This window comes from Strongyloides ratti (genome assembly GCF_001040885.1).
Source record: "Strongyloides ratti genome assembly S_ratti_ED321, chromosome : 2".
In the NCBI taxonomy this organism is placed as follows: Eukaryota; Metazoa; Nematoda; class Chromadorea; order Rhabditida; family Strongyloididae; genus Strongyloides; species Strongyloides ratti.
In genome coordinates this window covers 11,866,543-11,881,128 of record NC_037308.1, presented here as the reverse complement: position 1 = coordinate 11,881,128, position 14,586 = coordinate 11,866,543, and the positions used below count along the sequence as shown (strand labels likewise).

Here is a 14,586-nt window from a genome sequence, read left to right as displayed (position 1 = left end):
AACTGAAATAGGTATAACAGAGATACAATACACATCAAAATTACAATTTTTCAAAAATTATTTTTAATTCTATCCTGTTATAAAAGAATAACCCACCCATTTATTTTACAATAAAATTATATTTATCATTTGGAAATTCGTCGCTTTACGAAAATTAGGAACTTTTAATCTTTCAAGAAAATTTTATTTTAGATGCAATTATATTTTATTGCTCTTTCTCTTTCTTTTCTCATAAACTGATAATAGTTTTAAAAAATATTTTTATACATTATTAAAATATATATATATATATAATAACAAATGATACAATCAAACTTGGATATAAAATTATCTAAGAAAAATTTTAAAAATGTTTCTGAGAAGGTAGCTATACACCATGACTTGGGAAATTATCAAATAATTCTTTTTGTAATTACTAATATTGGGTTATTTCCAACTGCTGCATCAATGCTAATAAGTATTCTATTTGAACCATCAAAGGTTAGTTTTAAAGAAAAAAATTTTCATAAATATATTTTTTTTAGGAATATTGTCAAGATTTTAATAATGGTACACAAAAAAATGGTACTTTTGGGTATGAGTTTCATTCTTTATTTATGACATGGCAATTGCATTGCCAAGACTCTTATTTACATAAAATAATTACAATTTTCGTTATGGTTGGTGCTACAATAGGTATGATAATAATAATATTTAAAAAATTATAGTTTTTGTTTGTTTTAATAATAAATTAAATAATTTTAGGTGCTATAACATCAGGTTACATTTCTGATAATAATGGTAGAAAACCTATAATTGTAGGTTCATTAATTATAATGGGAATAACAAATTTGTTAATATCAATTATTGGAACTCATGGTTGGTATATTTTTTCTATAGTTTTTTTTATACAAGGATGTGCTGTTGGAGCATACATGTCATCACATCTTATTCTTATCATGGAAAATTTAGAAAATCCCAGGTCACGTCTTCTTGTTGTATGTCTAAATGCCTGGCCATTAGGTTTATGTTTTACAGCATTGATTTCTTATCTTACTAAGCATTGGATATATTTTCATATCTTAAATAGTATCACATCATTGATAATGGCTTCATTATTGGTAATTTATTACTTTATCATAATTTATATATACTTTTTTTATTTTATTTTATAGTATTTATTTGCACATGAATCACATATATGGTTAAATGAAAATAATTTACCTTCCAAAGCATTAAAAATTAAAAATTCAATAAACAAATTTAATTCTGGATCTCTAAATAATAGAAGAGGTATATTGAAAACTGAAGGTATTAAAATTTTAAAAAATAATCCAACAAACCAAAATGATGATAGTGAAAGTAAATTAATAACTGATACTCATATAAATATTAAAGAATCAAGAAAATTAACAACATTAGAAATTATAAATGTTCCAAAAGTTAGGACACACCTTCTTGTACTAGCATTTTCTTTTTTTTCTTCCTCTATAGTTTCTTTTGTCATGTACTTTAGTCTTGATAGTGTTGCTGGAGATCCTTATATTAAAATGATTATAATGGGTTTGGCAAAATTTGTAGCCGGTTTAATGCCATATTTTCTATCTAAATGGTTTGGTAGAATGACAATTTTTCTTTTTTCATTAGCTTTATCAGGTGGTGGTTCATGGATTTTTATTATTTCATGGTATGGTTTTGGAAAAATTGATGGATTATTTTTAAGTGTACTTTGTCAAGTTTTAGCTGCAACAACTGATCCTGTTTTTAAAGTTAATCACTTATACTCAGCTGAGTTATTTCCAACAAGTGCCAGAAATACATGTCGTGGTATATGTAATGCTGCTTCTAGAGTTGGAAGTATGTTAGCACCAGGAATGATCTTATTAAAACGTTTTGATTCTGGATTACCATATGCTGTTATAACATTTCTTCTCACTTTACAATGGATACTAGGATATTTATACCTTCCAGAAACAAAAAATCAATTGTCTTTGGAGAAAAAAAATGAGGAACCAAAAGTTGAACCAATTGAAGATATCCATACACGACAAGTAAAATAAATAATTTTTTTTATAAATTATTAAAAATATTTAATGATTTATTATTAATTAATTATTTTGACAAATTATTTATATTAACCTAATAATATACATATAAAATTTACATATTTCTATCATTTATACTTTTACAAATTGGTTACAAGAAAAATATTAAACCATAAACATATATATTTAAATGTACTAATATATATTAATAATATATAATTTTTAGGAGTAAAAAAATATTTTGATAAAAATAATTCCGTTTAAAAGAATTAAGCATGAGTAGAAATAAGATAAAAATAAATCTTCAAATTCTAGATAATATAGAGGTATGTTTAAAAAAAAAATTTTATATGAGTAAAATATGACAATAATGGAAAATATACATTTTTGTAGAAAAATTTTATTTAAATAAATTGTGAGATCTACATATAGGTTTTTTTTGTAACAATTTCATTAAACTTTTCTTATAATTTAAAAAATTGAATTCATGTAAATTTTTTTTTTGTAAGGCGAGATTTAAATAAATTTCAATTAACTTTTTGATCATTTTGAATAATATATAATTTTTCCTTCCAAAATTGACATATATCACTTTTAACATATAGAATAACACCGGTTTCATAAATCATTTTTACAACAAAATGGAAATTGTTTGTTTGTTTTTTCTCATATATTTTTACAATTATTTAAAAAGGTATATATATAATGTTATATATATATATATATATCTATGATGGAGGTGAATCTAAAAAAAAGAAATTAAGTTAAAAAAAACGTAAATATGAAAAAATATACCTGTACTAGAAATAGGTTGTTGACATTCATGTTGCTGAGAAATTTTATTGTCTGCCTCACAATTAGTTTCTATTTCAGAAAATCTACTTGTTAATTGATGTGCTGTAGCCTCTATATGTTCCATAGAATATTCATGCATTGCATTTCTTCGACCTCTTCTACTTGATAATATAAATATATCTTGTATATTATCAGTATCCTTTCCACAAGATTGACTTTCACATTCAGACATTTTGATATTTATAAATATTTTAAGAAGATAATGTATTATCTACTTTTAGAATAACTAATATAAATAACTGAAAAATTTTTGTTTTATTTTTTTAAACATAAATAAATATATATATATATTTATTTATTTAAACTATACTTAAAAAGAAATGATTAAAAATTAGTATATTTCATTGATAGATAAAAAAATTTTTTTTAATAAAAATTATTGTCATATTAAGTATAGTTATTTTGTCATCACTTATATAATATTCTACTACTACTACTACTACCAATAAATATATATAATAATATAACATATTAATGAGGGGGTAAAGGACAAGAGAGTAAAGGTTCAATGAGGAAGAGAGAATAGTTATACAATAATAAAATTATTTAAAAATTTCACGATTTTAAAAGAATTAATGGAAAAATATTATTTTACCATTGTCAGCTGTAAATTGTTACTTCCTATTAGTATTTAATCTACCATTAAATTATGTATATATCTAAACCTATCTAGTAGAGTATAACAGCAATAAAAACTTTTAGACAATTTTAAATTATCAACCAAAAATAAAATGACATATTTCAATAGAAGGTATTTTAAATTTAAACTTATATGTAAGAGATAACAAAAAAAAAAATGCTATAGTTACAAAATAACAATTTCCTTAAAAATACATAGATATATCTTTTATATTAGATAAAGATAAAATAAAAAGCTGCTTAAGATTTTTTATTATTTTTTAAAATAGAATAATAAAATATCTATCCTTTAAAGTTAAGTTTTAAATATATAAAAAATAAAAATATGAAAAAAGTTTAATGTATTACATTTTTTTTTATCTATTTAATATTATTACAAACAAGATGTTTACTTAACTTCAAACATGAAATAATTTTATATTAGAGCTTTTTTTCATTTCTATGGTTAAACTAAAATATTAAATGGCTACTTTTTGACATATATATATATGTATATAAATCTCCTTTTCTCCCTCTAAAAAAGATTGAAAAGTGCTAGTATTTGAATTAATGACAATGCCATTTAATACATTATATATAATATATACATATATGTTTGTAATAAATTTTTATTCTATTAAAAGGAGAATTACTTAAAAAAAAAATGTTTGAATTAGTATTAAAATACATTTAATTACCTCTTTTATTAGTGTAAAATAATAGTTTATAACCATTATGAATACATAACTAAATTTATAGTAATTAATTCAGAATTTTTATATTTATTTAAATTGTACATTTTTATTATGTTAAAATATAAATATATTGAAATCAAACAACATAACATATAATTTATCATTATAGAATAAAATGTATTTAATTTGTCATCAAAAATTTCTTCACTCTTATATATCAAACTATAATGATAATATGTTGTTAGATGAATACATTATTATTAGAAAAAAAAATTTTTTTTTTTATATTAAAATTTTTAAAAGAGGAATTGAAAATAGAAATATTTTAGATAAAAAATTAAGTGAGACTATTATAAATAGTAATTCATATTTATTTCTATTTGAATAAGTATATGTGAACAAGTAAATTATATACATTGATTATAAAAGTGAATAGAAAAAAATAACTTTTTTTTTAAACTATAAATTTGATTTAATATAAAATGTATAATAGAAGAAAAAAAAAATAAAAATAAAAATATCTTACGTCATAGTAATGCTTCAAGAATGTGTATTAAATGATAGGATGTGTTACGTTGGAAATTTATTACTACATAGTAAAAACTATAATATTTTATAGAGACATAATCTTGATATAAATTATTTTTATACTTGTTGGATTATGTTGTAGAAATATATAAGTAAAATGACAGGGTAAATAATATTGATAAATATTATGATTTGAATGATAGATAAAATTTATTAATTATTAATGTTGTACATATACTTTTTAAACTAAATAAATGTAGTTTATATTTTGATAAAAAATATTGAATAAATGTCAAATTTAAATAATCACATGTATTACTTTATACTTTAAGAGAAAATATAGCTAGTATTTATTATTTTTTCTTTTTTTTTAGAAATAATATATATCTTTATAAATAATGTATCTTAATAGTGGCTTTTACTTTATATTTTATATAATATTATGATAAGAAATGAATATTTATCATATATAAATAATATTTGTTTATATTTTTTTTTTACATTGATACATCTATGAATAGTTTAATGACAATACATTTTAAATTAAAAATATTTTTAATAAGGATTTATGTTTAATTAACACATAAGATTAAAATATATTTTTAAGTGTATTAATTTTTTTTAAACATATATAAATTTATGATGCAATAACTTGTAAAGTTTTTTTTTTTTTAAATTTAATAAAAGATATACATTAAAATAGGATAATAGTGAGATAAACTAGAAATTTATAATGATAAATTTGAAAATTTTGTAGTATATAAATATTTTTTTTTTAAAAATGTTTTTATTGACGAAATTTATTGAATTTCAATTTTTTTTGTTTTTAAAAAAAAGTTCAATATGCATACATCATTTTAAAATATATATAAATATATGTTTAGTTGGTCAGAATAACAAAAATATATGAAAAATTGTTTGATTAATAAAGCTATTTCAAGGACATAAAAAGCGTTGTTTTTTTTTCAAAAAAAGTTATAGTTTTTTATTATTAAAAATAAAAACAGATAGCTGTCTTAATATGCTACTTTTTCCAGCTTTTAAAATATTTAATAATGGAAATAAAATAATCAAAAGGAAAAAAAAATTTTTATATAAATAATTAAAAAAAATTTTTATCCAAGTTATATAATATTAGCATAATAAAATAAATTAAATAATATTGTTTTTTTTTATGTAGATAATAAAAGTTGATGAAAATAGATATGATATTTATGATATGTATGAAGGTATATTACTTGGATGGATCAAAGAAAAATATGTTTATATAACAATATTTTTAAATAAAGATGGAAATAATAACAAAAGAAAAATATTTTCTTCAAAATTTTTAAACCAAAATAAGGGAGGAGATATATTGAAAGAGTATATCAATCAAAGAAATAATAATTTATACTTTTATTTAATAAAAAAAATTTTACATTTAGGAAAAGGAAAAATTATTTTGACAAATAATGATAATATATTTATGAATTTATCAAAAAATGGTTATTCATATATATTTCCATACAGTTATATAGAGTGGAAAAAACTTGTCATTGAGGTAAGAGAAGATAAGTGTTACAAAAATTTAGAAGAAAAAAATGATATGAAATTAATTTATGAAACTTTAATCAATGATATTCAAAGTACATTCAACAAATTACCACTACTTCCTGAACTTTTATGGTATTATGAAGTTAATTATATATTTGAAAAAGGGGTAATTGGTGTGTTATGGCATGACATCATCCTCAATGAAGATTATTTTTTTGAAAATGAAAAAAGAATAAAAAATTTTTTATTTAATATTATACATTCAGGGTCTTTTAATTCAGAGGATGAAAAAGATAAATGGAAAATTTTGTATGTTGGTTATTGTTTAATAAAAATATACCATCTAACAAAAGATGGTAAATTTGATGAAATTAAAAAAGATTATGACAAAATTAAGGTAATAAAATTTTTTTTTTTTTAAATTATTTTATTTTTTTTTAGGAACTTTTAAAAATATGTGATAATGGTTTGATAATTGGATATGATTTAGGAAAAAAATATCTTGCTGAGTGTGCAAATTTTTTACATAACTTTTTACCAATACCACCAGAGTATAAAGAAAATATTAATAAGGAAATATTATTACCTAAAGAAGAGTCAAATACAATAACAATTCCAACAATAAATGTTGAGGATGAAGAAACCTTTCTAATAGAATATTTTTTAAAATCTAAACCAGTTATTATAAAAGAATATGTAAATAAATGGAATGCTTTTAATAAATGGAATCATAAATTTTTTTACCAATCATTTTATTATCGTTCAATTCCAGTGGAGTATGGAGAAAGTTACATTTCTTCTGATTATAATTCTAAAGTTATTACATTTGGAGAGTACCTAAAAACAACAAATAATACAGGTTACCTAGCACAACATAATATTTTTCATCAAATACCAAAATTGAAGGATGATATAATGATAACAAGTTTAATATTTTGTGATTCAATTACCTCAGATTATAGTGATGTTGATATGAATATATTTTTAGGTAAACCAAAATCATACTCTCCTTTACATCAAGATCCAAGGCATAATTTTTTTTGTCAGGTGAATTAAAAAAAAAAATATTTTTTTTTTATTAATATTATTATAGATTAATGGAATGAAATTTGTTCGTTTAATATCAAATAAATATGATAAAACAAAACAATTATACTGTTTTGATGATGATACTACTAACAAAAATAGTAGTAAGGTAAATATATTTAATATTGATAAAAAATTATATCCAAATATAAGTGATGTTGTTTTTGAGGATTATTTAATGAAACCTGGAGATTGTCTTTTTATTCCTAGAGGATACTTTCATGCAATGTATGGACTAACAAATAATATTTCTTTATCACAATGGTTTGGTGATACTTTATTTTAATTAAACAAAAAAGTACAATTTTTATTATAAAAGCTTTTTATTTGAAATTATTTTAAAAAAAAATAAAGAGAGAACAATAACATATAATATCAGCATATAAAATATATAATTATAGTAAAAATTGAGAATATAAAATGATACTTAAAAGATTTGTTAAAGAAAATATATAGGCATAGTATAATTTGATTAAAAACAAAAATAGTGTTAAAATTTTTGTCTAGTTATTGATAAAAGTTATGTCATTTCGCATTAATGAATGGCATATAAAAATTAAAAAATTTTTTTTCTGTTAACAAGTACTTAAAAGTATTTTTTCTTAATTAAACATGAATAAGTGGATTTATTTAACAAGTAATTTTAGGGAGATGTATAAAGATACCCTTGCATTGATGTGAAGTTTTATTTTTTGGTTTTTTTTTTTAGTCTTAAAACTTAACCTTGTTAATTCTCTTTGAAACTTAAACCGTACATAAAATAATTATATATGTTTTTTTTTTAGTTATCTTGTATATTCTATTAAAAGACTCATTTTAATTGGCTATTTGTTAAAATTATATTATAATCATTGATGATATAAAAATTAAAAAGATACATAGATATATTATTCATGAGATACTGAAAATAATAAAAAAAAAATTATATTTTCTTAATAAGCTTGTAAAAAAAGAAATAAAGTAATAAAAAAGAATGGACTAATATGATGGCTCCAACCTTGTTAATATGATTTTTTTTGTTAAATTGTAATGAGTCTTTCATTTTTATAAATACGTTTGTTTAAGAAGAGAATAGGATATTTCACTAAGAGTATATTAATAAAAAAAAAAAGAAATTAGTACGTTCTTGTATATAAAAAAAATAAATTGATATTATAAAAAAAGTTGAGAATATAGATAATGAGAGAGCTGAGAAGGCCATTTGATGTGAGAGAAAAATAAAAAAAAAATACAATATTGTTGATCTTGATAAATCATAAATAGTTATAAGCTGTAAATTACACGTAATCAACTTAGCAGATTTTGTAAAACGCTTCGAACCGTAAAAATAGAGAATGTTTTAAAAAATTTTAATAATTCATTATTTGAATGTGTTTGTTGACATATATTGGGATTAATAAAAATCTAGAAAGATGGTAAAGATCAAAAGTAATCCTTTCAAATTTTCGAAATGGCATAAATATATATATATATTTTATTATTCCATTAATAACAATCATTCCACAACTTATATATTCATACTTGAATAATAAAGACACATCCAAATATTTCTTGATTGTTGATGTGCGTGTAAAATGCCATTCCATAATTGAGGCAGTAAAGCATTAAAATTAACACAACGGTTGAAACTTTTAGTAAATTTTGTTTTCTTTTTAATAAGAGATAGGTAAAATATTGGCAAGGAGGTATTATTATATAAAAATAATAGAAACCCGGGTATGTCGATATACAAAGTATGATAAAGGCAAGCCGATATATAATTATTTTTTTTGTAACAAATTGGGCTTCTGTACATGTAAAGGATTTGATGTGTGGGTAAAATAAAAAATGCTTAGTCTAATTGTGATGAGATAATGTCGCTAAGAAATATCTATTATATATGATTTTTGTTAATAATCAATTGCAAAAATATATGTTATTGAGTATGTATACCTGTTGAATAGAGGCGTTTTTGTTAGACTGCTTCATCAAAGTGATTTATTATATTTGAAAAAAATTTTTTTTTTGTGTGAAAAATTGAAGAATGTCAAATAAAAGTTTGCTACCAAAGATTATGCTCATCACAGTTCTATCCATTTATGATTATTGAGGATCAAGAAAATTAAATACCAAAAAGGTTCTCAAGCTCTATTGTTTTACTCTTGCTATATATAATAATTAACCAAGATTCCAGACACCAGAATTTAAAAGACTGACAGTTTGATTGTCATTTCCGGACATATCTAAATTAGCTAGTGCTCTATTAACTGCAGCGGATGCTGAGTCCATTCCAAATGTAGCATTGGTTGTTGATAAACTATCATGAAGAAAATCATCATTAGAAGGTGGGAAGTTGTATTCAGATTTTATAGAATGTAAAAGAGAACCTGGAGGAAGTTCACAATTGCTTGGAGAAGGCATACCAGAATGTCTATTTTTAAGACTATCACGAAGTGAAACAATTTCATTTTTAACTCTAGCAACTTCAACAATTAAAGCATTATGATTTTTCTTTGCCTCATTCTGAATCTCTGGATTATCATTTGCCGCAAATGAATTTTCATTAGCCCGGCGGAAGTTGTCTAGCTGATTTTCAAGAAAATGAGCTTGTTGAACATATCCAAGAAGAGTATTTAATTGTTTAGTATATTGTGGATCTCCTTGTCTATTCAACATACTACTATCAATATATTTTTTATTTAAAGCTAACTTTATTAATTCAGGTGATGGTTGGGTATTTTGAATATGATCATCTCTTGAAACTATATCATTTCCTCCTTTAGTCAATCCAGAAAATGGATGAGCATTTTTATCTGCTTCCCAGTCGGACCCATCTATAAAAAAAAAATTAAATATTTAATTATTGATTAATAATAACATACCTCCAGAACCATATAATCCATGACGATTACCTTTACTGGAGTCTGGTGACCAACGATTGTCATTTTTATTGTATAATGGTGAAGCAACAGATGTGTTACTTTTAATTTGTGGAGAATTCATACCAGATTGATTTTCATCACCCCATCCACGAGCAACAACAATTTTTACTCCATTTTCTTTTTCCATTCCAGAAAGCATATGATCACCTTCTAATAAATCAGGAATAGATGGAATCATCCATCTTTTAATTGTAGAATTATTATTATCTTCAGGATCGCCCCATGCAGCTGTTCCAGTATCTCTTTGCCATTTTTTCATTTCACCATTGGGATCTCTCCAGTATGAATCTTCAGTATTACTAAAAACATTACTTGGAGTTTCAGTTGGTGTTTGAATATTTGAATGATTAGATGTATTTCCAAGTACCATAGAAGAACTAGAATCATGTTTATTTCTATTTTCATGTTGATTATTAATATTTCTATTACCACCTTGAACTGGTAATTGATTTACGCCAACATTAACATGTGGTGGATTCATATTTTGATTAGTATTTTGGCGTTGAATTTGTATTTCATGATGATGTCCCATTGGAATTCTTGGATTAATATATTGGCTATTTAAATTATTGTTTTGATTCCATAACATATTTGGAGCGTTATTAAAACCACTATTCATATTATTTCTTGGATAATTCATATCATTACGTGGCATGTAAGCATGATGTATATTTGGTTTCATATTATTATCAATATAATTGTTTTTATTTCCACGATAATTTCCAGTGTTTTGTTGTCTTTTCATATTATCCCAGCCTCCTTGAATAGGAACATTATTCATATGACTACCACCCATTGGTACATTCATTGGTCTAGGTGGCCAATTACTTTGTACACCATGATGATCTAAAGCTGAATTTCCAACATTCCAATTATCAGTAGGTGGAGGAATACTCATTTGAACATTTCTATTTTTATTATGCCACCCTGATGTTCTTTTAAATTCATTTTCAAAACCACCATCAGTTCCAGAAAGATGCATTGGTACATTCGCAGCTCCTTTATTGAAGGTAAATGTAGGAGTACTTCCATCATCATTATCAACTTTTCCAGTATTATTATCATCCCAAGTACCTCCTCCACTAACATATTGATTGAGCTTTGAATTTGGAGGATAACCTTCAGCCATCATAGGTGGAGCTTCCATAAAAGGTCCAGGAATCATTGGATGCCCAAATTCAGGATTCATATATCCTGCAACATTTGGAACAGGACCAGTCCATTGTCCATTAGGATTTTTTATATGATTCTATAATAATAAAAAAAAAATTAAATGATGAAATATAAAAGTAAAAATACTTACCTGACTGTAGTCATTATTTGAATACATATAATTATTTCGCATGTTGCTCATTTTAACAAAAAGCAATTGTTAAGTTGCAATAAAGATCGTACAAATGATATATTTCACCAATGCCACAGAAATCCAGTGGCTGAAATGAGATCAAATCTGCGCCACAAAATATAGACAATGTAAAATACACGTTCTGTAGATAGCAACGCTCTAAAAATTAATTTATATATAATAATAATTTTATATTTATTTATAAATAATAATTTCTAATGGTATGATTAAAAAATATATATTCATAGCTTCAGAATGGAATGAAGAAAATTATTTATACAATGTATAATTTATGATTAGAAACAAATTGGAGAAATGATATGATAAAATGGAAATAATAGGGGAAAGGGAGAATAAAAATGATGTGTGCAAATATATATATATTATATAAAATCAGGATAATTGAAGGGAAAAATTTGTAAGTGTTGATAATATTGTAGATGTGGAGTATATGACGTAGAAGAAGAAAAATCTTCTTGTTAAAATAAGGATGTGTATAAAAAAAAAAAAAAATTTTTTTTTGTTGAAATTATTGAAAGAATAGGTAAATTATAATATATAAAGAATAAAAATATCTACATATAATGAATATCAAGATAAATAAAATATAATAATATTATTTAATCATACGAATAATATTTTTTTTAATAAGATCAATTTTACCTTATGCTCGCTTTTTTTTTATTAACTTTCCAGTTATAATAAAAGCTTTTATTTATAATTTTTTTCAAATAATTCTCTTCAAAAGTATAATTAATTTATAATTATTGTTATTGTTATATTAATAAAAACCTAATTTATATTTAAAATAAAATTTAATTTTTAACTAAAAAGTAGGTATATGTTAGTATAATTATGTATAATAATAAATCAAAAATTCAATTATTCAGATATTTTTTTACTAAAATATATATTCATAGCTAATAAAATTCATAAATAATAAAGATATTAAAAGTTAGTATTAAAATAATATATTAAAATATTTTTTTTATAATAATATTAAAAATAAATATTCATTATAAATATTATTTGCTTAATATAATACTATTATAATGAAAGTTGCTTAAAAAAAATATTTATAATGTTAAGAATATTTTGATTAATATTATCTTTCAAAAATAACAACTTTTCTCTTCAATTATAACAAACTTTACGTTGACAAATTATCTAAAATTTAGTAATATATTTGACATTTAAAAGTTATGATTTTAAAAAAAAAATACATTAAATATGTTTTGATTTAAATTTTTTTGCTCTCCTGTTAACTAATTTGGTAAAATATTTTTTTAAATAAAAATAAGATAAGATTAGTGAAAATATATTTTAATAGTTATATAAAATTATAATTAACAAGAGTATTGTATTTAAGAAGATATTATTAAACTAGTTTTTAAATACAAATAGATAACAATAATTCTAATGATAATATAAAATAGATTAATGGCAATTTTTGTATAGAATATTGTTTGTATATATTTATAGTGTGGAGAAAATATAAATTTGGAATCAGAAGTGAATAATGATATCAACATAGAGAGAGAAGTAGTTGTCAAATAAAGGGCAGTCTAAGCGATAAAATACTTCGTCGCAGATCGCATCTCTAACAATTATACATTTTATTGGCAAAAACACTATTGATTCTGGTATTGAAGAACAACTAACTGACAGAAATGGACTAAGACTGGGCTGAGAACATAAATGAACCGCAGTTGGGTATGAATTGGTAAAGAAATCACGAGGTGTAGAGTGAGTAGTAGTCGGAGAGTATTTAAAAGTTTAAATGCTGGTAAATAAAGAACGACATACAGCAAATAGCATAGATACAAATGTTGTTCGATAGAAGAAAAAGATACGGAGCAAAGGCCTTCCTAGTCACCGCAATGATAGAAAACTTTAAAAAGACAAACTCTGTATCTATGTTTATTTTACACTTATCTATTTTATTTTTCATCGCCACCATCACGAGATATAAAATTTTACATATAGAAAAATGGAAACTTGAATACTCCTTTTTGGTATACATAAAATAATATATATATAAATATAAATATAAATATATATATATATACATATGTATATATTATTAATACAATTAACTTTTAAAGGTAAATTTAAAATAATTATACAAATATATACATTAATTTATTAAAATTTAAAAACTTTTAATTAAATTAAAAGTTATAATGTTTATCAATAATAAATACTGATATGCAAAACTAACAAATTATGAGAAAATGATAGGTAAACAAAAGAGGAAGATAAGTTATAAAATTCAAAGAGGTGTAGAATATACAATCACTAAATATTTGATATATAAAATGAGTATTCAAAATATTTTATACTACAACTTAAGTATTACCTATTTAAAGTGGTTTAAAAAAAACATTTGTAAAAGTATAAATAAAAATATCTGCAAATAAAATTTGACTAAGAAAAAAATTATACCTACAATAACATTATTCAATTCTAAATATAACTTTACTGTATAAAAATAAAATATTATCTTATCATACTGAAATTATATCTGTTGTCGAAATATATATACCACTTTGTAATAGAATTAATGTTTCATTAACACTCGTTGTACATTAATTTTTCGACCCTACAAACAAAAGTGCATCTTAATATTTTTTTCCTGTTTATGTTATATGAGCGCAGATAAGTATTTAAAGTAAAAAGTGATCTTTTATACCATCAAGATAACGTGTCAACGTTTTATTGTAAGAATAAGACAAGGTATAAAAAAATTTAAATTATCATTTATCATTTCCTATCTGCAAATATAGAAAATAATATTTTATTATTAGAAACAGTGGAGGAGCAATTAATGTGTTATACATGAAAGAAACATTGGTTACTAAGGAAAAAATAAAAATTATGCTTGCTAAAAAATATAATTTTCCATTACAAAATTATATCTTTGAAAAATAACATTTAATATTTTGAAGAATGTTTAAAATTTAATAAAATTAAATAAT

The 14,586-nt window shown here is 22.1% G+C and overlaps 4 protein-coding genes across 4 annotated transcripts; 2 read left to right on the top strand and 2 right to left on the bottom strand.

The window, feature by feature from the left end:
- Window positions 1-300: 300 nt before the first annotated feature.
- On the top strand, window positions 301-2,039 carry SRAE_2000380400 (Solute carrier family 22 member 15; the record flags this gene model as incomplete). Its single annotated transcript, XM_024655042.1, has 4 exons — window positions 301-480; window positions 525-675; window positions 745-1,100; window positions 1,155-2,039. 4 exons carry the CDS (start codon window positions 301-303, stop codon window positions 2,037-2,039), a joined length of 1,572 nt encoding a protein of 523 aa, XP_024508353.1.
- Window positions 2,040-2,752: 713 nt separating this feature from the next.
- Window positions 2,753-3,051, bottom strand: SRAE_2000380300 (Hypothetical protein; the record flags this gene model as incomplete). Its single annotated transcript, XM_024655041.1, has 2 exons — window positions 2,753-2,769; window positions 2,820-3,051. 2 exons carry the CDS (start codon window positions 3,049-3,051, stop codon window positions 2,753-2,755), a joined length of 249 nt encoding a protein of 82 aa, XP_024508352.1.
- A 3,137-nt stretch (window positions 3,052-6,188) lies between these two features.
- Window positions 6,189-7,628, top strand: SRAE_2000380200 (Lysine-specific demethylase 8; the record flags this gene model as incomplete). Its single annotated transcript, XM_024655039.1, has 3 exons — window positions 6,189-6,653; window positions 6,698-7,303; window positions 7,350-7,628. The coding sequence occupies 3 exons, from the start codon at window positions 6,189-6,191 to the stop codon at window positions 7,626-7,628; spliced, it is 1,350 nt and encodes a 449-aa protein (XP_024508351.1).
- A 1,871-nt stretch (window positions 7,629-9,499) lies between these two features.
- SRAE_2000380100 (Hypothetical protein) lies at window positions 9,500-11,608 on the bottom strand (the record flags this gene model as incomplete). The annotated part of the gene is made up of 4 exons (XM_024655038.1): window positions 9,500-9,986; window positions 10,032-10,155; window positions 10,204-11,512; window positions 11,567-11,608. The coding sequence occupies 4 exons, from the start codon at window positions 11,606-11,608 to the stop codon at window positions 9,500-9,502; spliced, it is 1,962 nt and encodes a 653-aa protein (XP_024508350.1).
- Window positions 11,609-14,586: the final 2,978 nt, after the last annotated feature.